Consider the following 26,051-nt stretch of genomic DNA (forward strand, 5'->3'; position numbering starts at 1 on the left):
TAGCTAAAAGCTACTTGACATTTCTCGTTAACTGGGTAATCATGTTTCATCAAAAAAGGTACATGTTCTCTCCTTTGCTCTCTTGGGTTTATTGAAAAAACCCAGATCTACCAAAAACCAGTGAATGCTTGTCTTCACTTGCACAGTGGGCCAACTTTTTAATTACTATAGAACATTTTTTTTTTTTACAAACTATTCCTCTAAAGCAAATTCCACAGAAATATTTTCTGCAGCCTGGTCACAAAAACACTGTGCATCACAAATACTAAACAAAAAAAAGTCTTTTAACAAAAAAACCCTTGCATTCACCATGGCAACATTAAGGTGGATGTCTTTGTTCAGCGATGTCTTTGTTCAGCGATGTCGACCATCACAGTGATGAGGGCAGACAGAGCAGAGAAGTACCAATCAATGGGGATCTTCTGAAGAAACTTTTCTAACACTCTTCAGAGCAAAAGAGGTCGATAAGTAAACTTGAAAAACAAAAAACAAAAAGAGGTTTCGGGGTATCGTTTACAAGGTCCTTGGGTGCTGGTTCATCAGCAAGACGCACTGATCCGAGCAATGACATGGCATAAACAAGAGGGGGATTTTTTATTTAATTGAGCGTATCCCGGTGTGGGCCAAAATCATTGTAGGGAAATGTTGGGGGAATTAAATGTAGTGAGGGATGAAGCGTAAGATGGGTTTGACCTCAAAGGCTTAAAAGTGCAAGTTGCTTCCTTTAAAGAAGGGGGCTTAGTGAGACAACAGAGGAGATACAATGTTATTAATAGTGGAATATATGGTGTCACTGGGTTCATGTTGTTGCCACTGTGGATGACAAGGGACAGGCTGGTGGTGTTTGTATGTGCGTGGTCTGACTTGAGGGTGCTGAGTGTCTCTGGATGACTCTTGAGGGATTTTTTATTTTTTTTTTAATATTGTTGACTGTTTCAATCAGTGTTTGCCTCTATTGTCTCTGATTACCAAAGAGAGGAAATGGAACAAATCAGGCAAACGCTTTCTCCTCTTCTCTTGTTCTACTGACCTGGAAGTAAGAGCTTTCACACAAGACGTCGTGGCAGATGTCCAGGTGGTTGTGAGGGGATGTCTGGGTTCCTTCACTTTGAGCCTGCCCCTCTGCAGTGGACACACTTAGCTGACGAGCCTGGGCAAATGACTGGAGGTAGTGGGACGCCACTGTCCAGAAGTGAAGATCTGACTCATCCCCGAACAGCCTGCAGTTTACCACAACAAGACATCAGCTGGGCTCGGAGTAGATAATGTTCTCTCTGGAGTAGTTAGTCTAATTGTGCAGTCAGAATCAACATGCCAATCAGTTTTACAGGTAGCGTGCTCACTAATGACTGCTGTTCCTGCATCTTCAGTCCACACCTCGCTCTTTCAGCCCTCCACCCTGTCTCCACATCCTCCTGCTTTTTCCTCTGTGGTTTAACTCTCTCAGCCTTCTTTTAACATATCTGCACAGACACACGGCTGTTGCTAGGCTACATTGCCACCTTAACAATAGTAACTTGGGACGGCGGGATACAGAGACATGAGCATGAGCTCTCTGTGAGCAAAGCACCAGTCGCGAGTACCAAGAAGGGTCCAGGTACATCATGGCTTTGATAAAAGGATGCAGACTGGCTGCTCTAGATTTGTCAGATGCTTGAGGGAAATGAGAACTGGGGCAGAGATGAGATTGCTGAGTTGCTGACACAAGCTCTCATGTCATGCTTTTTAAGAGATAAAGAATCACGGCTGTACAGTTCCAGCAAAAACACGTCCTGTTTAATGGCAGATATCTTGACAGTCTTAAAACTAAATTGCTCAACAGCACATTTGGCTCATAATCTCGAATCATTATGCTCATTTTCCCCAATTACATTAAGTATTCTGAATTAGATTAAAATGTTGTATTTCTTTATTGATATTCCACAAATGTCTGCTGTGAAAACCTAAACGATGTTATGAAAGTATACAATTAAGCATATTTCTTTAGAGAAATCACTCCCACACCTTCTAATTATGTCTTGCTCGGCTGAATTATATCCAGATCAATCACTGAGCAACAACCAGCTTGACTACAAACCCAGTTCGGCTTTAGATCATTGTAACAAATAGAGCCACCATATTGCCTAGACTTACTGTATGTTCCGACAAACAGACGTTATCAGAAGCAAACATACTGAGTCAAAGACAAGTTTAACACGTCTTCTGTTAAGGCTTCAGAGCTTACTGTTACATTGGTGTATAGTGTATTACCCTGTGATGATAGAGAGAGTGCATGCACCAATGAAAGGTGTTTATGTCCCGAGTGAGTGTCATTCTGCTTCTAGGATAAAAGATTGTTTGTTACAGAAACTCTACTTTTGTTCAAACTCAGTAACCATCACTTCCATGTCAAGTCTTCAAGTCTTTGACATAGATGCACTGCCTGAATATTAACGGAAACAGTGGTGTTGTGGTACCCGTCAACCACCATGAACACAGTATAGTGTGTGCAGACAGCCAACAGTGGTAACTCCATGCCGAGTTGTAGCTCACCGTGAGACCAGGAGGCATCGCTGCAGCAGACTGAACTCCGGGTCCTGCAGCACACTCTTCATATCACTGGGGAGCCAATCAGAGACTGACAATCAGAACACGGTGAGAGCCAATTACACTTCTCAAACACAGCAGGCAAAGGGTGGCTGTTACAGGAGATTCCTCTTATCTGTCAGCCCATGGACTACATGCTCTTTGGGTCTGCTGTCTAAACACAAAGGACCCTGGGACTGCGACTGCAAGCCAAAAGTGCATAAACAAAAACTGATACAAGGTAAAAAGATGATGGCAAACACACATACTGTACATATATATACATACACCAATATCTGATCGTTGGCATTCACGTAATGACAATATTAAATACTCTAGTTTGAGCTACAGAGTGTAATTGCTTTTCCAAGACAAATCAACAGTGTAATAACTCACTTAGACAGAGAGTTGAGCTGCTCCTGGATTAGGCCTTTTATCTCGTCTTTCTCAGTGTAGTCTCTGAAACAGAGGGATCAAACAAAGTCAAATGGCTCCTCACATGTCTTCCTAAAATAAAAACCTGACCTGATATTAAATGTGAAGCTGAGAACCTGTTTGTTAAGAGAAGTCGATTTATGGTGTCAGGCAGTAATAGATAACTCTATTCAAACATTTATGCCGAGGTCAGGTAGCACCCTGCGAAAGCTGCTAATATAGCTGCCTGACTTACGATAAGGCAGCTGTGTGTGGTTAATAAAAGAAAGCAGTGCAACACTGAGAGCTCAGTTAAATGGGCCATACTTGCATTAAGCTATAGTTAAATACAGATGTAGCTGTCTGAAAACAAAAGGAATACTCTCCCTCTCTCAGGATGGCGTCTATTGGCTCCCAGGTTGACTTGTTTACAAAGGTGGTTATAAGGTGGGTATAAAACTTGAATGCTTGGATGGTTGCCATATGTTATGGTATAAGAGATTACATCAAGGCAAGTCTTATACCTTGATGATTGGAAATTCATTCAATATCTCAAGGATCATGATTATTGAGAATGATTCAGTCTTGTAAATCTGATGAATAAGCTTCCATTTCATATATTACTAACCGCAAAGACCTTTAGACCATTGCTGCTCACAATTAATTCTAGTTTTTAACTAAAAAATGAACTAAAAATCAGCCTCAAATCCAAAGTGAAACTGTAGTAAATAGGGATGACACTATCATGTTTTTACCAGACTAATATGTTTTAATACAAATGCACAATCAGTCTGAAAACAGGTCTACATTGAAATGAATGAAGCCAAACATTTTTAGATATGTAAGATATTAATTTTGCTAAAAACAATGATTTATTGAGTTTTGTATGACATACTGTATGTAGTGAGTCAGTCTGTAACTGTTGTTGAAGGGAAGTTAAACAGGAGATTGACAGCCTGCCTTCACCCTCAGGCTGAACTATGCACAGTAAACAAGTTCAAATGCAGTTTAACCTAAAGCAGCTCTGCTCACTCACCGATGCGCGCTGTGTGGGTATCAATAATTGAAAATACCAATGTGTTGCTCTGCTTACTTGGTCTAGCTTTAGGGATAGGGGCCAGGGTTCGGGTTTTATTTTCCTGCTGGTATAGCGAACTGACATGAGTTACAATAAACAAAGGATTGGAATTGGCTCAAGCTCTACATCACCAGAACAGCTCATTTAAAAATGCATTGGTCAGGATATACTGATCATGCAAACTCGCACAGAGCATCTCCAGCACCGAAAAGTCTAGTAACACCATGACGTTTCCTTTTAAAAATGCTTACAAACTTTTTTGTGTATACAGGGCAAGAAAAATGAAAGCTAAGTAATAATAATTTTCAACAAGGTCACAATTTTAATTACTGACTATTTCCTTTAGTGTGGAGTTGCATGTTTTTTGTGTTTGGGTTTCTCCCAGATGCTTCTGGGTTCTTCCCACAGTCCAAATGCAACCTATGGTGAGGCTGAAACTCAAGACTGGCCATAAGAGTGAATATGTAAATGTGGAGTAAATGTAAATATGGTTGGTAGCCCTACTCATGAAATCATAAATAGGATGATATTAGAGTGGAGAGCAGCTTACTCAGAGCTGAGACTTACACTTGAGTGACGTCCATGGTGAAGGTTCCTGACCAGGGCTGCAGTAAAAGGAATGCCTTGAGGGTGAGAGCAGCTCGGGGGACCAGCAGGTAAGGACACCACACTGGATCTGTGGATAAAAAGGAATATTACATCATGTATCATTATGTAATTTAAAAAAAAAAAGCCGATTATTTCTTCTGCATTAGGAAACCACTTGATCTAGCCCCCATTTCTCTCTCCTAAAACCTCTCCAAGTCCTTTCATTTTACAATTTTCCTCCATCCATTCCAGCTCACCAGTCAGGTCCTGTTCATCCATACGGTAGCTGGCGGACTTCATGGCCATCTCCAGCACTCGGATACAACCATCGTCGGAGGCCAGAACGACCTTGTCTGATGTGCACCAGTCAATGTCTAGGATGCGGTAGTTCACGTTGCGACCGATCCGCATGCTGCTGACCATTTGGACCTGAGAGAGAGAAGATCCAAGGTAGTTCAACTGAAACTGTCACCTACAATCTGCAAAGAGTCTAAAGAGATGATAACAAATGAGTCATTATTCAGCAAAATTCAAAGAGAGAAAAACACAATATGGGACAATTGCTGGATTAAAAAAAAAAAAACCTGTTGGATTAAAAACAGTGGCGTGCTACTGTAAACTAATTTACATTGAGTATAGCAGGACACAGAATGGAAGACTCGGTTGACCTGGTCACAAGGTGTTCTCCAAAACCTCTCTCTATCTGGCTTTTTATGTGGCTGTATGGTAGTCAGTGCAACCCAGCTGTCAGCAGAGCGCTGAAGCTTTTCAGAAATCTCTCCCGCACTTCCTCTCCTCCCTCTCTCTCCCGCTCAATAGCTGCTGCTCGTTTCGCTCTGCATCTTGATCCATCTGTTGTCGGGCTTTTATGACTGGGGACCGAAAACTGTGTCTTATCTCGGCTCCCCTCAAGAAAGAACACCCCTCCATCCAGACAATAGTGCTCCACTGGGACCGTCTCCCTCCACCGTGACTTCCACCTCACGCTGCTTATTACACCAGAGCATCTTTCTGCGTCCACATTCATCTGCTTTTCAATTTTTAACACTCACTGCTGCTGGGTAAGCTAACGAATATTGTGGAGTGGATAGATATAACAAATAAAAAAAAAAACTCCAGTCTATGACATTAGATGAAATGATGAACTGGAGTGCAAACTAGCCAGAAGGACTGTTAGATGAGGTGTAATTAAGACTGTGCAGAGAGAGGACTTTCTGGATGACTTTGGTAAACAAAGTTAAAGAGGGAGCGAGGATGCACACCGCTTACAGAAATCAGGATCATCCATCCTGCTATGATTTAGTTTATAAATGTCAGCAGAAAGCTTTTAAGACTTGTGTATGTGTACTTACATAGCACAACATAATGGTTCTTTAACAGCAACAGGACAATTAATACTATTAGTACAGCATTAGTTTGAGAGGACAGTAGTAAAATATACCCACCACAATATTGCAGTGCTTCAGTGATTACAGTCCTTTGGAAGCACATTAATTCTGCCGCAGTAAATCTGTAAAGCTGTAAACCACTACTATGAAGCTGCAGACCGCTGCAGCTTCTTTCCTTTTACTGGAGTTCTGCAGTGTGGTGTGGTGAGGTGTATGCTGGGAATTTAGAAAGTGTTACACCAAAACAATCAATGTATAAGCTGCTGAAAAATGTCACCGACAACCGGAAAAGAGCTAGTGTGAGAGAGCCTCACCTCTTTGGTGTCCCAGACCTCTGCTCCATCCGTGTACATGACCAGCAGCTTTTGGTTGCCCTTCCCCGGAGCGAAGCGAATTTTCTTCACCCAGCCACGATGTGTCGGTATTCCCCTGAAAACATCAACAGCACTGGTCATTTTGGAATAAATCCATTTCTTAAAAATGACATAACTTACAATACTGCACACATATTTTATAACAAATACATCAGCTTTATTTATTATCCAATGTATATATATTTTTTTTTTAAGGTTGATTTGAGATTAAAAATGGACAATAAGCACAGATTGATAATCAACCCATTGATATTCTGGTAAGGTTAATTATACAGTAATCCATCATAAATTGCATAAAATCTTAGCGTTTAGTTGTCACCTGGACAAACGTGCTTTAAGGTCCCAGAAGTTGAGATTGCCGTCCACATCTCCGAGCACCAGGGTGTCACCTTTCCAGGCAATGCAGGCGATACTGCCCATACTGCCCTGCAACACAGGAAGAGGAAAGATACTTTCTGAGAGAAGTTGTTTGAGGACAAAGACGGAAGATTTGTCCCTTGATAAAAGATCCCTAATCGAGTCAAGTATCTGAAAACTGCGACTGATATGGACCTACACATTCATTTAAAAGTTTTTAGAGCGTGTCTTCACTTTAAGCATCTCGCCTGTTTCATTTATCTGATTATTTTCAATTATTTTCAGACACAAAACTTTACTTAAAATTAGTGTTGACGAGCCATCTTGAAGTACTAAGATAATGTGCGACTCTTAAAAAGTCATATGAAGTCCATGATCATCCTCCATATAATATGATAATTAGAGAATAGAAGAATCAAGAAAAATTATGTGATGATGGTCATAAGCCACGTCTTTAATGCAGCCAACATGTGGGTACTCCCAACAGCATAAAAAAGCACTTATCTCTCTACTATAAAACATCATACACCCTAGCATTTAATGTTTGAGTGTGAATGAAAACAGGAAAATAAATTAAAATATATGTGGCAGCCGAGTGGTAAACAAGCATGACATCAGAGTTTCTGTAAGGCTGCGCCACAAGACAGAGTGCTGATGTGAAGTCATTAGGTGTCAGCTCACCTTCAGTGTGTGCACAGCAGATGATAGGACAAAACTTTTTAGGAGAGTTTGCGTCAGTTTCCTGACAGAGATATGAAGATCCTCTATCATCCTGAAAGGATTGTAAAACCTTTGGGGTATGCAAATCTTTGAGCAATGAATCTGCAGCCGTCACAAAGATAAGGCTTTAAAATCCCCAGGTAAACCTCCCGTGTCTGTCTGTGTGGTGCAAATACATGCAGGTAGTGAGAGAGGAAAACACAGGCTGCCACTGCTTGGAAATGGACTTGAAAAATTGATACTCTACAGTGGCATTATTTTAAAAATACTGCATGGAGCAAGATGTTTTTGCCCACCTCCAATAAAAAATACCATAAGATAAATGGTTGTTATAAGGTATGATGTTCTGCTGTTTTTATTGACAGAAGATGTAGGCGATCAACAACAAACAACAGAAGGTTGATCGCATGACTAATCTCGACACAATTACAAGGCATGACGAGATAATGAGTCAGCAAATGTTCCTGAAGCTAAAATCTTCCAATAGTCTCACCGAACAATAGCCTTCATTTTATGTTACTCTGGGGAAAATCGATGTGTGGTCAACGAAACAAATTTCTTTAATTAGCAAACAAATGGTTCTTTGTTAGTGGTGACGCATTGACTTGTAAAATAATGAAATGTTATGATATTACCACTGCATCTTGCAGTCATCTAGGGAAAAAGAAAACCTGTCCTCAGTAATAGCTCGCATCTATTTACCAGCCTGGTTGTCAAAGCAAATAAATGGCTAGGTTACCATAAGATGCTTTAAAGGTAAGTACAATAACAGTTTCTCTTTCCCTGAGCCTGAGTCACGCTCTGAACAAGTACAGAAAACATGAGCAAAACACTATCTGGGACAAACTGATGACACACTGATGAAAAACTCAAAATCACACACCTTCAGTTGGCTGTTTGTTCTCTTAAAGCAAAAATGTATCTGGCAAAAAAACAAAACTGTGGGATTTTAGCTGAAAAACCTTCACCTTGATTCCCTGTAGTTTATTACGGAGTGTGGCACATTAAGTTGGCTACTTTTTGCCAACACCTATATCATCTCCCACACAAGCCCCACAAAAACCTGAAGGACACAGGATATAGAGGGGGAGTAATGGATTTTACTAAAGAGAGGAGGAAATTGTGCAGATGCTGGTTACTAGCCAGACACCAGTGTTTCTTTTGAGCTCCAAAATGAAGAAAAATGAAGACACAATGCAGATGTTTGATCACAGAAAAAAAAAGCGAAGTGACTGATGTGAAACACTTTTTGTCATTCTCTTTGAAAGTGAAAAAAAAATAGTACATGTTGCAAAAAAACAAACAAAAAAAAGATTTAACCTTTAAACATTAGAGAGACAAAGCTGGAGAGACGCAAGAACAAAAACAGAACAAAAGACGACAGAAAAAAGAGGAAAAAAATAGGACAAAAAGTGATGGATGTGGTGTGTGAAGATGAAATATAGTATAAAAGGCAGTGTAAGTTACAATACTGACAGATAACAGACTGATACATACATTTATAGAGAAAGGAGAAAATATGAGGTAAAAATAGTGACAGCAGACATACTAACTGGTGTCCGCAGAAAGTAAACAGACAGATTTAGATCTTGTGTACAGAAAGGATTAACCACAAATTACACTGAACGGAGACAGAGGGATATGAAGCAGGTAGGAATAGGCTTGTGCAAGGATCAGTGTGGATGACCTTGAGGTAGTTCAGGAGAACATGAAGTAAAAAGAGACATAAGAAAGACACATAGTCTCTGGACTCACATCAGGGGGAATTCGTGCACCATCTTTGACTGTGTTGCCCTCCACGGTGATGTGGTAGACCTGCCCATCTGTGTCAGTGAATACAAAATGCTCCCTGGCTGATATGGCCTGGCTGGTCTCTGACTTGCTCTCTGCATCCTGCAGGAGACTGTTGTGGAGAAATCACAAAAACAGACAATTCCCTCAGATAAGTGCAGCATGTCCGTTTTTTTGACCACATTCCAGTCTGAAATATTTCAGCTGGAGATCTTGCTCTTCTGCTGCAGACAGTGGCACTGCCACTCCCATTTAGGCCAGTGATTCCCAACCAGGGAAAGTTGTTTACTTCAAATGTATGACCAAAAAAAAATCACATAATTTCAGTCTGATGTTAAAGGATTTTACTCATGAATGTCAGTCTGAGAAATATGTCACACTATTTCTTAGTGTTTTTCTATTGTGGCAAAAGGCCAAAGAACAAAACAATAAACAAAATTCTTAAGCTTTATGATGCTGACCTGATGACGGACGACTCAACACTGCTCTGCTCGGCGTCTGACACCGTCTGCCGAGCCATGGCCTCCCTCGCTGCCATTTGCTTCTTCTTTAGACTCTTCAGGTTGTGGGAAGGGGACCACTCCTGTTCTCACACACACACGCACACACACACACAAACACGCACACACAAACACGCACACGCACACAAACACAAACACAAACACAAACACAAACACAAACACAAACACACACACACACACACACACACACACACACACACACACACACACACAAGGTTGCAGTTACAGCAATCACAGCTAGGGCTGTTACAATATCAGATTTTCACTACACAACTATCATGACCAAAAGAATTCATGATGATGATATTATCGCGATAGCTACAAAAAATTCAAAAATAACTATGATCGTAATAATGGTATCTGTCAAATTCATATTTAACATTGTTTATTGTGTGATTTGTCTCATTTTGGCAAATGAACTAGTCTGAAATACAAGTATAGGGAGGTGGTGTGAGAGTCTTTAAACATAACTCTACAAAAGCCTACAAAAAGAACAATAACCAGATGAACTGATAAACAAAAAATCCACAAAACCTGCCATCCTGATATTATCATATGCGTATTACTAACACAGTATCAATACTTCATCTTTTAAATATCAAGGTTATCGTCAATACCAGTATATTGTGCCAAGACAGAGACAAGAGAAAAAGTAAGAGATTTGCATGGACAGTAGATGCTTCCATAATGAAACTAAGGCACACAGGAGAGCTCTTCTCCCAAGCCTGGCTGTCTAACTGCTGGAGCACAGTGGCTGCAATCTGGTTAACTCGAGGTGGTAATCAATATGGAAATGAGACAGCAATATGGGGCTGGGGGAGGCCGGCATGTATTATTAAGGTTACTGGCACTTTTATTTGCACTGTGGAGGATTTTACAGCCCCACTGTAAAGTTTGCACAGCATAACTCTCTTTTTATGAGCATTTCTCCAGCCTAATGAAGCCACTGTTCTTTGCTGAGCTTGGGGAAATTTTGCAGACTAATCCTTCAAATGGTCCACACAAACACAAAAGGGGAAGGGGTGAAAAAGTATAAGAGACTATTACCAAAGGGAAGAGTCAACAACACTGACATTGTGTTTTGTTGAAGTAAATATGTAAACTGGAGATGTTCAAATATGCAGCTGTGAATTTACATGAGCTCCCCTAAGTACCTACTGGAAAATGCCATTTCTCAATTTCTGCGCTGTACAGCACCTCAGAATTGAGCCTTGGTAAAGGACAAGGTTTTTATTAGTATGTAGATTTATCAGTACCAGTGCCGTAACGACGGGGAAGTTCTTAGCCATCTCTCGGAGAAGTGTCCCCGTCCTGATGTCCCATAGCTCCAGGGGTTTGTCTCTGAACACCACCACCAGATACTGTCTGGGGATGGACATCACAAACACACACATTCAGTCTCAAAATATAAACTGCCCACTACCCGACTTTAAGATTTTCTCATGGTTGCTATGTGGCTTGGGTGTCTAAACATTGGATGCTGAGTCTGGCACCTAGTCAGCAATGTGTCAGATTACCAGCACCAACAGTGACAGAATGAATTCATGTTCATCTGCTCATGTGTCAGGTGTTTTGTGTTTATGTAGTACAATAAGATTTTAGACTGACGAACGATTTTAACTTCCCACAAGAACCTAAATGCAACAAGGATGAGTTTTTGCAACCGTCCCTATCTCGTCCATTTTGTAGTACTTCTCTGTTTACACTGAGAAATAAAAAAAACAGCATGAACAGGCATTTTCTTGTACATTTAATCATATATTCAGACTTATGACGTGACGTTAAAAAAAGATGTCGTAAAAAATCTGGCCGAGATACAGGCTCCCCTTCTTAAAAAAGCTACTATACAATCGCTCAAGAGCAAATGCTGTTGTGAGGAACGACAGTGTTTAACAGTGCGAAAATACTGCAGCACTGGGCAGCTCCTCGATGAGATTCAGTGTATAAAAGCATGTTATCCTCTCGCTCCCTTCGACTACAGCCCCCAGGCCTTTGTTATTATCAGATTGTGATCTGTGGAAACCGCCTGGCTGAAATAAAAAAGACAATATAGATAAAAAAAATAGATTATGCACTGTCCAGTAATTTTTATTTTTCACCTCCTTTTACATTGTGATGAGGTATGTATTGTGTAGCATTTCAGCATTTCACATCTTACATCTTACTGTTTTACTTAACAAGACTACTTAACTAAGCACTGCATCATTTATCTGCAATTCTGAAGCAGCTTGTGTGTGACATCATATTATATAATATTTTCGAGGCCATGACTTGTGTACTGACTCTTATATTCATTGCCTCCAGAGCAGCCTACTCGTTTCACTCTGGAGGAGGGAGCACTTTCTGCTATACTACTTACTGCTATGCAGTAGAGCAGAAATGCAAATGCCAAATGTCACGTAATGTAGGCAGAAGAATCAGAGGTCACTGTCCAGCATAATACACTATTCACCTAATCATATTCTTGATGTATACACAAGGCTACGATTCTCCAGGGTGGCTTGGCATTGTCAAAATGTAGTGCCCTTGAAAAGAAAGCAGAATTTACTGTCAAGTAAATCAAGAGTGACTGAGTATACAAAGACAGCTGTTATCTGATAACTTTGTGTGTAGTTTCATTTCACAAAAAATGTGCGACGACTGTAAATGCATGGTCTTTAATTTTTTCTAAATATCACAGCCCCATTAAAGGGTGCAGCAATGACAAACGCTTGGATAGAAAAGTAATGATCCGACACACCGCACAGTCTGAATATGTGAAGGTTTTTGGGGACAGTAATAAATAAGCAACCCAATTAATGGTGGCTCTGTGGTTTTTCTTTAGCAGAGTTCCATTAGAATTCCAGTCTGGGTGTAGAATTCTTTCAGAAAAAAGCAAGAGCTCTCCAACCTTAAAAAACATTGTTTTAAATGTTCAGAGATGGATGGAGATAAGAGACAAAGGTGAGATGGCCCCAGGCAGGTAAGGTGAGACGTTCTGGATGGGTGCATATTTCATATGTAAATGTACAGTTGGTGGAAAAGTGTGTGTGTCTCAGTTAAAAGCATTAGAGATAGCGTGAGGCTGTTGGTATTTGGTTTTGTTGGTAGTGGGGAGAGCAGGCAACTCACTTGAGGTGGGATACTTTAATCATCTCAATGGGTGGCTCATCGTTTCCGCGCTCGCCTCTGAATGCAAAGCATCTGCCTGGAAAACACAACAGACACAGACAGAGAGAGAGAGAGAGTGAGTGAGGGTGGGGGGGGTGATGATAGAAGGCAGAAGATGGCATCTTTCCTTCTACTTGTGAAAAGACTGATTCATCTCATTTCACTTTAGTTCCGGGGCATCCTGATTTCATCTTTTTCACCACAGCAAACTGCCGACATCTTAATCTCACCACCTGCTCTGATCCCTGCTTTTCATTCGCAACTTTCCATCCACCAAAGTCGACATTATGCAGAGCGTCAAGGTGCCCGTTTAAACAAAACAAGAATACCCTTCAGGTGTATTGCATCATGTTTGCCCAGGGAAGTGCTGATCTAATTTTGCGGAGGACACTTACGAAGGTGGCCTGTCTAAACGAACAAACAACAGAGCAGCCTGTGGTGTTTTAGGGGAAGTGGGGTGTGAGGTGAGGTGAGGTGACCTCCAACAGTTTTTTTTGAGGTGGCAGCCGGTGTGTACCGGTGGGGCATAAAATAGAAAAGCATATGGTGTGGGGAAAACTTTGGAGACCTCACTAGAAGCTAATACAGCCCTTTTCTCCATTTCAACTTTCTTTTCTGTGTTTCCACTGTCATTCACAGTGGGAGGGGTTGTGTGCCCTGATTACAAAGTGCCAATTATGTTATCTAACTCTTCAGATCATCAGCATACAGGCTCTAATCATGTGTCAAATGTGCATTCATAAAAACACACACAAACACACACACATCTCAGGGTCTTGAATACAGTTCATGGTGCAGCAAATACAGCAGTAAATACACAAAGGGGTCAACATTTCTTGAACTGTGTTGTGTGGAAGGAAGAGTGTTTGCTTTCTCATTAACATGGCGATGTCAGAACTTCATGCTCTACACTTACTGTGGATTATTGAAAAGATACCTCAGAGGGTTGATGTCACCACTTATAATTATGTATGTATAAATAATGAGAAATTATCATCCGTGCACATAATACATATTTATATTCTATGTGAGGTTATGCAAACTGAGTTTACTACCATGTCTCGATACTCACTCATCCCAGTTATTGCAGCGCACAAAAAGATGCTTTAATAGATAAAGAATATGGCCATTAAGAATAGCTGCTATTACTGCTACAGAAACCAGGCATCACCACAACTGAGTAAGGCAAGCGAGGAAGATGATTTTGCATCCTAGATTCTCAAATGTTATCAGAAAATGCTCCAGCTGTAAGGGGCATAAGGTGTCTGCCTTAGTGGATTAGTCTTAGAGCTATCTTTTAGTGCAGAACTTTGGTGGTGTTCTATTTGAGGACTTGTTTATGCAAAAATATGCTTACTTTCCCTGAATAAATAAAACAAAGGAGCATAACCTCAAGTAACACAAACAAAACAGGGCAAATCTGCCTGCAGTCTTACTGAATTGGGTCCAGAATGTCAAGGTGTAATATAATTGTAATATTGGATTGTATTATTTGTCATTTAAACATCTAACATTAAAACATTCAAAGAAATATAAGATACTGTAAGACCTAATCGGTAACTCAAATAAGTATGATGAAAACTATATCGACCGATTGCCTCCGTAAAAAGCTTCAGCATTGCAGGCTTCTTAAATCACGATGTTTCATTTATTCATGTAGTAAAAGTTGTAACTACTAAATAAGACATCTTGGGAGTTGTTGAAAGGCCTTTTTTTTTGTCAGTTTTGATGGAGCCGTTTCCCTGGTCATCTTGGTGCTACGCTAGGCTAAACTCATCCCAGACGTACTGCATCTCTGCAGTGAACACACAGATTAGATTAATATTGATCTTTTCATCTAACTCTTGGTAAGACAGCAAAAAAAGAGCACATTTCCCAAAATGTTGTAACCCAAACTGCACACAGACATGTGCATGCATCAGAGATGTGAGCCATGACAGTCTATCTGCTCAATCAGCAGCTACATTTGCTGTCAAGGACCGCTCAGAGGATCTCAGTCACTTGAACTCATTTGAACTAGTAAGAAAAAAAACTATAAAGTAAAAGTGTGTTGGAAAGTGTGTGGGCCTGTAACCAAAGCTATTGCAGCAGACTGTTAACTTTGATGACTCTGGTGCTTCCAAGACAGTCATTAAAGAAATGACTTACCCTCACCATTGTCCTGACTTGGGAATAAAAGCTCTGTTACTGAATAATTATAGTGACCACATTTTCACTGACCAAATGGAAATTTTGAAAGCAAAACACATTAAGATTAAAATTTAGGAATTGGCTACACAAGACAAAACTCAAAAGCTGTGTGAAAAAGATACAAGTGCTCATCAATTACTTGTCTCCAAAATGGCAAATCTATTAATTCTCATTTACATAAACTAAAAAGGTTGTTTCCTTCCACTGAAACCTTTAACCATCTCTTCCTGATCCCAATCAAGTTACTTCACTTTTCAACTGTGCTCTCTCTCTCTTTGGCAGAAGAAATGTAGCGCAGTACATTTCCAACCCCTGGAGGAGATAGCAACGCTACACTGCTGGCGCAGTAATTCTATAGACCCATCAATGGACTCAGGCAAGGTGTAAGTCGCTCTGCAGGAACTCATGATAGGATCTCATTTTCAGAGCTAGACATCCCTTGGTGGTACCCTAACACTGTTTAGTTTGGACCTTAATTTGGAGGAGTGTGCAAGTGTCCCCTGGGGGAGAGCAAGAAAAATCTCTTAAAGAACCACATAGACACAAAAAGACAGATAACAAGAGAAAGTCAGAGAGAGACTGAAGTGTCTATTTTCTTTGTTGTTTTCGGCTGCAGGAACCCTGAGCAAAATATAAAAATCAAGAACAAAGTACTAGTGGGTAACCTCAGGTACAGGTGATGATATGTGTGTGTCTGTGTGTGTCTAAGCCTCTCACCAGTAGGCAGGTCGACATGCTGCAGTTCATTTCGCACCAGGCCCATGTTGTTGGGGGCGGAAGTGGCAAAAGACAGGAAACTGGTCAGACTCACCCATTCAATACCCCTGTGGAATAAGCAAAGACACGGGTTGTAGTTAAATGAATAATATTACTGATATTTGCAGTGTAGGTGTGAAATATTCTTCCACTACATCCTAGCAAGGTAAAGGGTACACCTAAAACTTCTCCTTTAGGAAAGTGTAAAAAGATGCATAGCAAATCAAGCCAGCAAATGTGAGATATGAGTATTTTTTAGAGGTGTGCACAGCTCAGGGAGCACAAACTCCACTTTAATGAGATGGTAAATAGCCACATGATTAATTAGTTCATTTCCCCACTAAATGTAAATGAGATGCTAAGTAGCCAGGCCTCCATTGGCATGGCTGTGCTCGGGCAAGGGCTGTCAGGCTCATTTCCATAAGCACTTCTGCTCTTCCCACCACACGCAACACACAGCTTAATGTTGTACGTCATTACACTGGAAATAAGGGCAGTGCTCTACATGTGTCTGCACAGGGAGACAGAGAATCTAATGGGGGTGAAAGCCATGATCTGATGGCTACTACTTAGATATGGTTTAGTGTTTTCATGTATGGCTGTGTAGTTCATTTATTTTAAAATTGTTTGTTCTTTTTGTGTTTAATACACCAAAGCAGTGTCCAACACCAAACAACTAAGCAGCCTGCAAGAGCTTGCATGCGTTATAAATATATATGCCCTGTGTGAACACAAGGTACAATAGTATTGAGTGAGAGATGTCAAGCAGATGAGGAGACAGCTGTTGTGTGTCATGACTGTAGAGCAAATCCACAGAGACACCACACACCAGACAGAGAAATCCATTGCCTATTCACACATACACACACAAGCATAGGCAGAGGTAGCTCCAGAAATTTCAAATAACATATGCTTGTGATGCATAGCTCATTAAAGTTTGTTGAAGTTTTGCATTTGTGCATACCAACGTCTCTCATTAATGAAATCCTGTTTGAACGAATGGTGTTTGCTCCCAATCATTCTCTTAACAACATTAATTGATTTAATCTCGTGCTTAAATAATCCTGGTGAAATAGTTTTGCTGCTCATTAGAGAATACTAACTAATGAAGCGCAGCCTGATGATGTCTGGCTGTTGCATTGTGGGTCGCTCAGAAGGCGGTGCGGCGTTCTGATTTTATTCCGTGTCAGTGTGGCCCTGCTCACGCACTGTAATTAACCAGTACACTGAGCAGCAGCACAGCAAGACAGAGAGGTTCTCATGCACAAAAAAACTGCACTGAAACAAAGATAGATTTAAGTCACTGCGCATCACTGTAATTTTCAATTTATCATTTAAGTGGAACCGTTTTGTCCTAATTAGAACACAACCACTTTCTTGATATTCATTTTGTAAACCAAGCAAGCTTCTAAATATGCTGAAATACTGAATGGCATTTTTTAATAAATATGCAAGTCGATATGTGATCGCAAAGTTCAGAAAACAAATTAATTGGATTTCATTGGGTTTTTAATAAGACAAAAACCCAATTAAAAAAACTGGCAGCTTTTTTTTTTTTTTTTTTTTTTTTTACTTTTTCTGAGCGCACATATTGATATAGGACACTACAGACAATGCACTGTTATCCCTGTGGTAACACCTCCTTTTATCATCCTGGAGAAGAAGGATATTCTTCTCACAGTCACAATTGCTGTTTCCAACTAACATTAAAGCAAGCAAGAGAAACAAATACTTAAAAATTTATAGCCAAATGAGCGTTGGGTGTTTATTCAGAAGGTCATGGCATTGAGGTATTCATGATGCACTACACTGGGTATCGAGCACATGATGATGATTTCATAACTAACTAGCTTTTAACTGTGTTGGTGGTCTTGCTACTGAACTGTTCAATATTGATCCGCTACTCTTGTTTTTAGTTTTCATTTTCCTGGTTCAAATGCTTGGTCACAGGGGGAGGAAGCTTCCCAATATAGAACACTGCTCTTCCCTGAATGGCCCATTTGATGTACGATTGAGAGGTTCATTAATTAGCTCCTTAGACTTGATGCAATAGTCTAGTGTTCAGAGGTAAAAGCAACATTACAGGAGAAGCCTGAATATTTGGCTTGATTTCCACCATACAAAAAAAAAAAGAAAAAAAAAGTAATTTATTTCAAGTGAGAATGGAGGATGATATTTATATGCAGCATGCTTTTCACTGAGAAATCAATAGACCTTCCCCCCAGCAGACATTATGACTTGTCATACCAGGGAAAACGCGGGTGTAACTAATAACGTTAATGATGGCTGTGTTCTGCTTAGGTTTTCCAGTGAGCTTCATTGCACAATACCAGAGCCTGACAGTAATGTTATTAGTAACACCTGCATTTGACAAGTCAAAATGTATACTGAGAAAGCTGGATACGCTATAAACTGGGCTTGGTAAACAAGATCAAGAAGTTCTGTTATTGTTCATTTGTGGAGATCAGTAACAGGTGATTTCTTCCAAATAAACTGTGAATTGGCAGTGATAGTACTGTATGTGTGTTACTGTTAACTGGGCAAATACAACAGTGTTACATCAGCAGCTTCGGCTAGATAAGTAAAATTGGGCATCACTGATCTAACACACCGTTTTCTTCTCTCCATCCCCAAACACATACATATATACAGAGTAAAATGTAGGTCTTATAATACCCTTTATTGGGTTGTTGTGATGAATTGATTTGTACGGTACCCAAAGCTGGTCCCTTTTTTCAAGTGCATCTACGCCTCCTCTGCATTCACCCACACTTCAGGAAACAAACTCAACATTCAGTCACTTGTCGGGATAAACGTACCAAGGCAGCTCTGCAGTATTTTCGTCAGCTCCTCGAAACTGTGTAGTTAAATAGGCTCTGGCCTGATCACATAGCATATGGTGCCAGGAGTTTTCTGTTATTGTCACAACTATACATCACAGACCACCACTGAGCAACATGAAGCATTTTTATTTGTGGCCTTCAGGATTTAATTTGCATATAAAAGCAATACTAGTACTACCTTGCCGTTCTAAATCTAGATCGTGCACACTATATATTTGACCACTATCACCATATCTGTTTGGATGTTTCTCATTTTACTCTTGTATTATTACTTGAGTCAAGAGTAAGACACTTAGCTGAAGCCCCTTGAGAAGACATCCAGATAAAAGGTCTATAAAGCAAGCTAGGGAATTATTTCTTTTAAACACACAAGAGCTGACATGGCACTCTAATTATGTAATCGCTGATTGCCTTCACAAACTCTAATGAGCCTAAAACCAATCAAGAGAAAATCAAGCCGCCTCAAGCTGACGGACTTGCCACTGGGATTCTTCTAAAATGTCATTTTACAGATATTTCACCTTAACACCACCACTTCACTGGTGCATTAAACACATTTAACTACACAGACACAACTGTACAGCCAAAAACATGTTTTGTGAGGTTACGGTGACCTTGACTTTCGATGTTTGACCACCAAATTCTAATCAGTTTATCCTTGCGTCCAAGTGAACTTTTCTACCCAATTTGAAGAAATTCCCACAAGGCGTTTCTGTCGTGTTCAGAAGAATGGGACGGACAGACAGACAGACGGATGGATGGACAGGCAGACAAGCCAAACCAATAATGCCTCTGGCCATGGCTATCGCCGGTGCGGAGGCATAAAAATCTTACCTGACTTCACAGGAGTGGACACTGAGTTCTTTGTGGAGAAGACCACTGGTCAAGTTGTAGACCAGTACCGACCCATTACTGGTGCCTGGGAAGAAGAGAGAGAGACAGTAGAGGATGAGGAATATGATGCAGACTGACACAGACAGAGGTCACAAGTCATACAGATACTGATCTTAGCAGCGTCTAGCCCGCAGCAGGATCAGAGAGATGGCGTGTCAGTGTGACAACCCTGTGTGTTCCCTGTCACCGCAGTAGGTGTGGATAGAGGCAGCACATCAAACCCTGTCACCAAGCTCACAGCCTGGGAACATTGCACCGTTTCATCTGCTGCTGGCAAAATAGCACAACAGCTCTATCCCTCCCCAAACTCTACCCGATTAAATACTGCAGGTGACATTTGATACTCTGATCAGAAACACAGAGGATGTTTGACAAAGTGATGGTTTTTTTTTTCTCCACATTTGTTCATACTGTAACAGAGAAAATCAAACCAAAATCTACTTCAAGGCTATAATTGATGTGTACTTATCTGGGGAAAGTTTCCAACTAGAAAACTTAAAATTAACAAACTCAATTTATAACTTGTTTAGCATTTGGAGGGAAAGTTTATGTTTTGTTGTTTTTTTTTTTTGTTTTTTTTAGTAATTGCCTGGTTCAGATTCAGTCAAAACAAATTCATATGAAATGTGGAATGATTTAGCATCTTGTGGAGATTTGAACATGTGACATTTTAGCTCCTCTTCTTGAGATTTTAAGAGCCCATTTTCAAAGAATATGCAATAAAAGTCCTAATCTACACTGACATCATATTTACTCTGTGGAAACTTTCCTTTAATGATGATATCAGTGTTTTTTATGGTTTTATAGAATTCCATATTTTATTAATGGGAAAAACAAGCAGCTGTAAAAAGCAAAAAACAGTTGAGGTTACAACCTAAGCAACGAAGCTGAAAGACAGCAATTGAAAATAATTACTCAGGAGTGAGGTGAAAAAAACTCTGCAGCAGATGTGAAAGCAAATCAAAAGTCCATTTCCATGATGTTTGGAAAGTGTTTAACAAGGTTTAGGGGATTTCTTTTTATTTCTGCGATGAACACAGGCAGGTGCAGAAGCCCTTCCAATTCTATAATTATCATGAGCGTGATGGAACTGGGCTGATGTGCCCAGTCCCTCTGCAAAGGACTGCTCAGTCTGCACTGGGCCACAGCATGACGACCACATGCTGACACAACATCTGGAGGTGGTGATAGGCAGTGCCACATGGGCATCTGTGTGTCTGTGTGTGTGTCCTCCCCTTCTGCTCCCTGTATAGCTGATAGATGGCGTGCAGTGTGGGACTGTAGGAGGTTTCAGCAAGAAGTTGGGCAAACAGAAAGTGGTTTTTGGAGAGTTGCCTCTCAACGTTTGCTGTGAAGATTATCAAGAAGATAATGTCCATTTACATGGCCTTTAAGTTGAGGTGAGGGTGAGAGAGGTTTCATTGTGATTCTGGGACAGATATTTGAAATATGACAGAGAATAGAAAACTGACTCTTTACCCACAACACTGTAGAATGTAAGAATCTATTGCCCATCAGCAGACACACCAATCAAAAAGATGCCATTTATGGCGTAAGTAGCCATAGTGATGCTCCTCAGTATTTGACAGTTGTTCAGTTGTTCCAAACAGTGCTCGGTCACTTTGATGCTCATTCATCTAGGCTTGAGGCACTTTTTCCATTTTGAGTTACCCAAACATTTTTGATAACAAATGAGGTTCTGCAACTCTTCTTTCTTACTCTTACTTGCCAAAGGTTTGAAGAAGATTGAAGATGAAGACTGATTCCCCTCAAACTGGGGTTAGGGTTAGTGCGGCTCTCTCCAAAAATAGCCAAATCTGCCGAAATATAAAAAATGTAAGTGTAAAAACATCAAGTTGTCTTTTTACAAGGGGTTGTGGACTCTTTCATGACCCGGCACAGTGAAGTTTCTGCTGGTTGTCTGGCAAATTCACTGTAACAGCTAAACTGAAGTAAGCCACTGCTCCAGTGCAAAAAAAAATATTAGTGAGCCAAAAAGGTGCTGGAAGGCAAATTTTATTACCTTTGGACCGAGCCAAGCTAGCTGTTTCCTGCTGTTTTTTATGCTAAGCTAAGCTAACCAGCTGCTGGCTTCATATTTACTGTACAGACATGTCAGTGTCATCTAACTCTTTGCAAGTACTAATCCTTTAATTTAGGCCAATGCCAGCAACACACTTCAGCAAATATGTTTGAAACTGAATCATGGCTAATCTATATATATAGTTATGGTTCATCTCTGCTTCTTCATAATACACTGAGGAAATGATTTGGTTTTCTCAATCATTTCGCAAAATTTGACAACGCGCAACAGGTGCTGCACACCTGGCGAGGAACTATGGGTTTGTACATCTGTAGTAATTGTTTAATAATAATAAAGCACATACAATTCTACAACAGATTACATAATTATTTGCTTGTTTCTGTAACATGCAGATCCCATCTCATTTCCCCAATTGAATGACTCACTTAATGAATCCCTTTAGAGTAGCATAAAATTCTTCTCCACATGATAGGAATCTTTATTTTGCACCATTTGTTGGATTAAAATTCAATTTGATACTAACCTAACAACTAATAGGTTTCAACACCAGGCTCAGGTGATGACAGAGCTGGACAATCCTTAGTTGAACCCAACTCCACATGTAAGTGTGAGTTGGCAGAAGATAATGTGTACCCTAGACTGGAGGCTTTGAATAGATTCTTTTGTTGGCTGCAAATGTAATTGATATTCCCGTTGACAGACCACTGGATCTGAGAACGAGAAGCAGTCCATCTTATAATTGTTTTGCTTTTTGAGGTGCATGCTTCAGTAGTGGCCTTTAAATCAGTTCCCATATTTTGCAATTCTACTCTTAATGCTGTTTCATTTTGCAGATCCAAACAATGCAGAAAAGAATTGCTGTTGGGCAAAGAATGAATAACTAAATTAGGCATGCCGCCATCAGATGATTAAGAATGGATGTTGGTGTGTCAGTGTTTGAGTACATGTCCCTGAAAAGCAAAAGGCTCTGGGTCTTGTACCTATCAGTAATGGAGCTGTCAAGTCCAAAAGATTACAGCTTTTTAGATAGGAGACCTGACAATGGTGCTTCCGGGTAGCTAGGTTGGCTAAACAGCTTCTGTAACCTCCTTGTCGGAGGTAAAGAGCAAGAAAGACTGACAGTAGCGAAAAATGGAAGACAAAAATTGAGAAAACCGACATGGGAATTTCTGCCTCCTGTCTAACTGTAATGAGGCTGTGGATGGCAATTTCAACCCCGAGTACTTTCACAGCATCAGCAGAGAGCTCATCTCTTTCTTTATTTTCACATAGTGGAAGGTGTAAAAACTTGGTTTCCCTTGGCTGTGCCTGACTGGTGTTGCATCACCAGGAGTCAACGAGTCTCCATTCTAACTCAGCTGCACATTAGATAGAAACCTCATGTAGACTTAAACAGAGGCCAAGACAGAGACTGAGTTGTAACTGTCATGGACTCATCCATGGATCACTCTGGATTTACTGATTAGGTGTATTCTCTGGGTCTTGGTAAACAGGAAAGGTGACAGATGCCAACGCCTGCCAGAACACCTGTCACAGCACCAACCTAAGCATCATTACTGAGGAGGTGACAATTGCAATTGTAACCCAGGAATGTATTCAGTTTCTAAAGCATGAGAGTGAGGCGAAGTACCAAGACTCCAAATACGGCAATTTCTAATGTGATTATAACTCCTACCTTTTTATGATAGCATATTCTTAACTGTGTTTGTATAAATAATAGCCTCAAGGTACCGTTTTAATTAAATATACTTCAGCTTTTGAATTGCCTGGACATACCCTTCACTTTTCAGCAGAGATTGCAATCTCCATCTAAATCTCCACTGTAGTTATTCAGTCCCCCAAACTTACGATTCACAGGCCAACTCACAGGGAGTGGAATAAAAGGCACATTTCAATAATGTAGCTAGAGACTGTTTAACTACTTGACTCTGCAAGATGACTATGGGGACTTGACAAATGATGTGCAAAGAAAACTCAATCGCCCTGTTCCAGTTTTAGATTCAGAAGGCCACTGGGAACAGCTGTGCCAAGTCAACCCCACACCATCTGCGACATGATGTGCTCCTACTGCACCCACTCCAAACTCACACACAGATTCGGAAACACAATGCCACATCCCTGACTGAAAAGGGTTTTTGAAATGGCTGCTTTTGAGAGTATAGTGGCTGTTTTTTTATTTTTTTTTAGGTAGAGATGCCCTTTTATTTTTGACATAACACATTTGAGACAAACCTGTAAATAACAGGTGGAGAAGAGCAGTGGTCATCTCTTAAGGCCCTTTAGAACTATTGCAGTTATTAACGTGCAGCAAATTTAAGAGATGTATGTGTTCCACCACACTGGACTTGATGCACATATCAGAGATGAAGACTCCCAGTGAAAATGGTTCTAAATGTGTACGTTGAAGGCGTTATTATTTATCTGCTTGTCTGTAGCTCTAAGGGAGGCAATGTATCTCTAAAGGTATGATTAATTTATATGGGCTATGACAGGGGACTGAGCGCAGCCTATTTATCAGCTTGACAACTAAAGTGAAGGTTTGCTGTGTTGGGGAGAGGACAGCTGTATGCCTGGACCTTAGATGCTTAAATGGAATTTGGTGCACCGGCAAGTACGTGTGCGCACACATAGACATACACGCATACAAACACATGCACACATAAAGCAACAGACGGAAAGACAGACAAAAACAGAGGCACATTACATACGCGATTCTGCTCTTAATTTTCCATTCAAATTGAAGCTTGCATAATTTTATGCATCATTACTGTGGGGGAAGATAAGGGAACAGCGTCTGAACAACATTGCTATGCTGATATAAAACAAATAAATCCAAACTTTCACTGCCTCTCTCTCTCTCTCTCTTGCCTCGCAGCTGTCTTGGGGGAGTAATAGCAGAGGCTATTTGATATTTCAGTCTATCCCTTTTGCATCATTTGCTGAGACCGCACAGTCAGATTTGATGGACTGCTACTCTCTCACTTTTGGCCTCAAAAAGTCAAATTCACAGCAATGATTTGTATAACCCTACAGTTAGCATTTCATAAACTCAAAGATGAGAATTTGAAATATGTCAAGGGGGTTCAACAAAAGTATCAGTAAGTTTTAGAACACTTTGTAATGCCAACTTGCATAGTTATCACTAATTGGATGGCAAAGAGCATAATAAAAGTCAACATTTAAAGTCAAATTTAAATTGACATCTACTTTGAGTAACACTGGGAATCGCTGGCCTGGAGGTTGTGAATAGATTCTTTTACTCTGACAAGCCCCTTAGGCAGAGCATAATAATGACTATATCTGATAATTGTGCTGCTTTTCTGAGGTAAAGCCCTGCTTGACTCAGTGTTTGCCTTCATATCAGTAGCTGTTAATTTCCTGTTTTGTGATGAACTGACGTTTGAGGTCTTGCTCTGCTATTCATTTCCAGTGTTTAATAAGTCTTATTTTTCAAACACAAACCACAGACACACATTGACAAAGGACCTGGACGTGCAAGCGATTAAATTGTGTAGCTGCAGCTGCATAATCATTCAGCCCTTTGCCCTCCAAAGCACTCGGCACTCGCTGGGGTGTTTTGCGCTCTCATCACTCGGCTGCAACAATTCATAAATCAGACCAGACAAGCTTTTTCTTCTCAATGTCCAAATCTGTCGTAGTTACAGATGATGGCATGATGAATGACAACCCCTGAGTACATTTAATTCAGAGGGAAATATTATTCTTTTGACTCCACTACATTGTAATATCTAACACTTTAAAAAGGAGGGTACTCTGCATGAGTACTTTGTTTTGCTAACAGCACTTCTTATTTAAGTAAAAGTTTGAAGAGAGGACTTTCACTTCATTACTAAGGGTAAAGAATTTGAATTCCTTGACCATTCAAGTTACAGAGGTGTAGTATAAAGGAGCCTAAACTCAAGTTCACTAGTCCTTTTAGAAGGGAAATGAAAGGACCAAGGCAAGACCTCTGGAAAGCGTTGGTAAGATGGGGTTCATGTAAACAGTGACAGAGAAATAAGCCTTGCTGCTCCGGAACACAACATTGATTTTTGTCTGTGAAAACTAAGGTGAAAGGTCCAGGCTGGACTTGTGTCCTTTCAGGTAGAATATTACACTAGGTGTGATGTGGAGATCATGCAGTTAAAAGTAGAGGACTCTCCTAGTACATGAGTTAAGATTTGTTTTTGTTTTTCCAATTAAGAGGTTACATTTGCCAAATCAGAAATCTATCTATTCCAATCACTGTTTCACTGCTGCTATGATACTTTGACATTGACAAAGTTAATGCTTTGACTGTCACAGTCTTGGAAAACATTCTACTAAACACAGGTAAATATTTCATGCATGCAATGTGAGATTAGTGTCTTATTACTGG

The 26,051-nt window shown here is 40.3% G+C and overlaps 1 protein-coding gene across 1 annotated transcript in view; it reads right to left on the reverse strand.

Annotated features, from left to right (window-relative positions):
• The window catches only part of wdr11 (WD repeat domain 11), a 51,395-nt gene that overhangs the window by 7,000 nt on the left and 18,344 nt on the right, over window positions 1–26,051 (reverse strand). Inside the window, exons 11-23 of the mRNA XM_022743861.1 lie at window positions 19,570–19,654; window positions 15,854–15,960; window positions 12,908–12,983; window positions 11,053–11,161; window positions 9,737–9,858; window positions 9,240–9,387; window positions 6,727–6,833; window positions 6,348–6,462; window positions 4,903–5,074; window positions 4,625–4,733; window positions 2,962–3,024; window positions 2,533–2,598; window positions 1,031–1,220 (exon numbers count right to left, since the gene is read on the reverse strand). Of these exons, the coding sequence (XP_022599582.1) occupies window positions 1,031–1,220; window positions 2,533–2,598; window positions 2,962–3,024; window positions 4,625–4,733; window positions 4,903–5,074; window positions 6,348–6,462; window positions 6,727–6,833; window positions 9,240–9,387; window positions 9,737–9,858; window positions 11,053–11,161; window positions 12,908–12,983; window positions 15,854–15,960; window positions 19,570–19,654 (1,469 nt within the window). The remainder of the gene's footprint in view (window positions 1–1,030; window positions 1,221–2,532; window positions 2,599–2,961; window positions 3,025–4,624; window positions 4,734–4,902; window positions 5,075–6,347; window positions 6,463–6,726; window positions 6,834–9,239; window positions 9,388–9,736; window positions 9,859–11,052; window positions 11,162–12,907; window positions 12,984–15,853; window positions 15,961–19,569; window positions 19,655–26,051) is intronic.

This window comes from Seriola dumerili, unplaced genomic scaffold (assembly GCF_002260705.1).
Source record: "Seriola dumerili isolate Sdu_G_001 unplaced genomic scaffold, Sdu_1.0 BDQW01000073.1, whole genome shotgun sequence".
In the NCBI taxonomy this organism is placed as follows: Eukaryota; Metazoa; Chordata; class Actinopteri; order Carangiformes; family Carangidae; genus Seriola; species Seriola dumerili.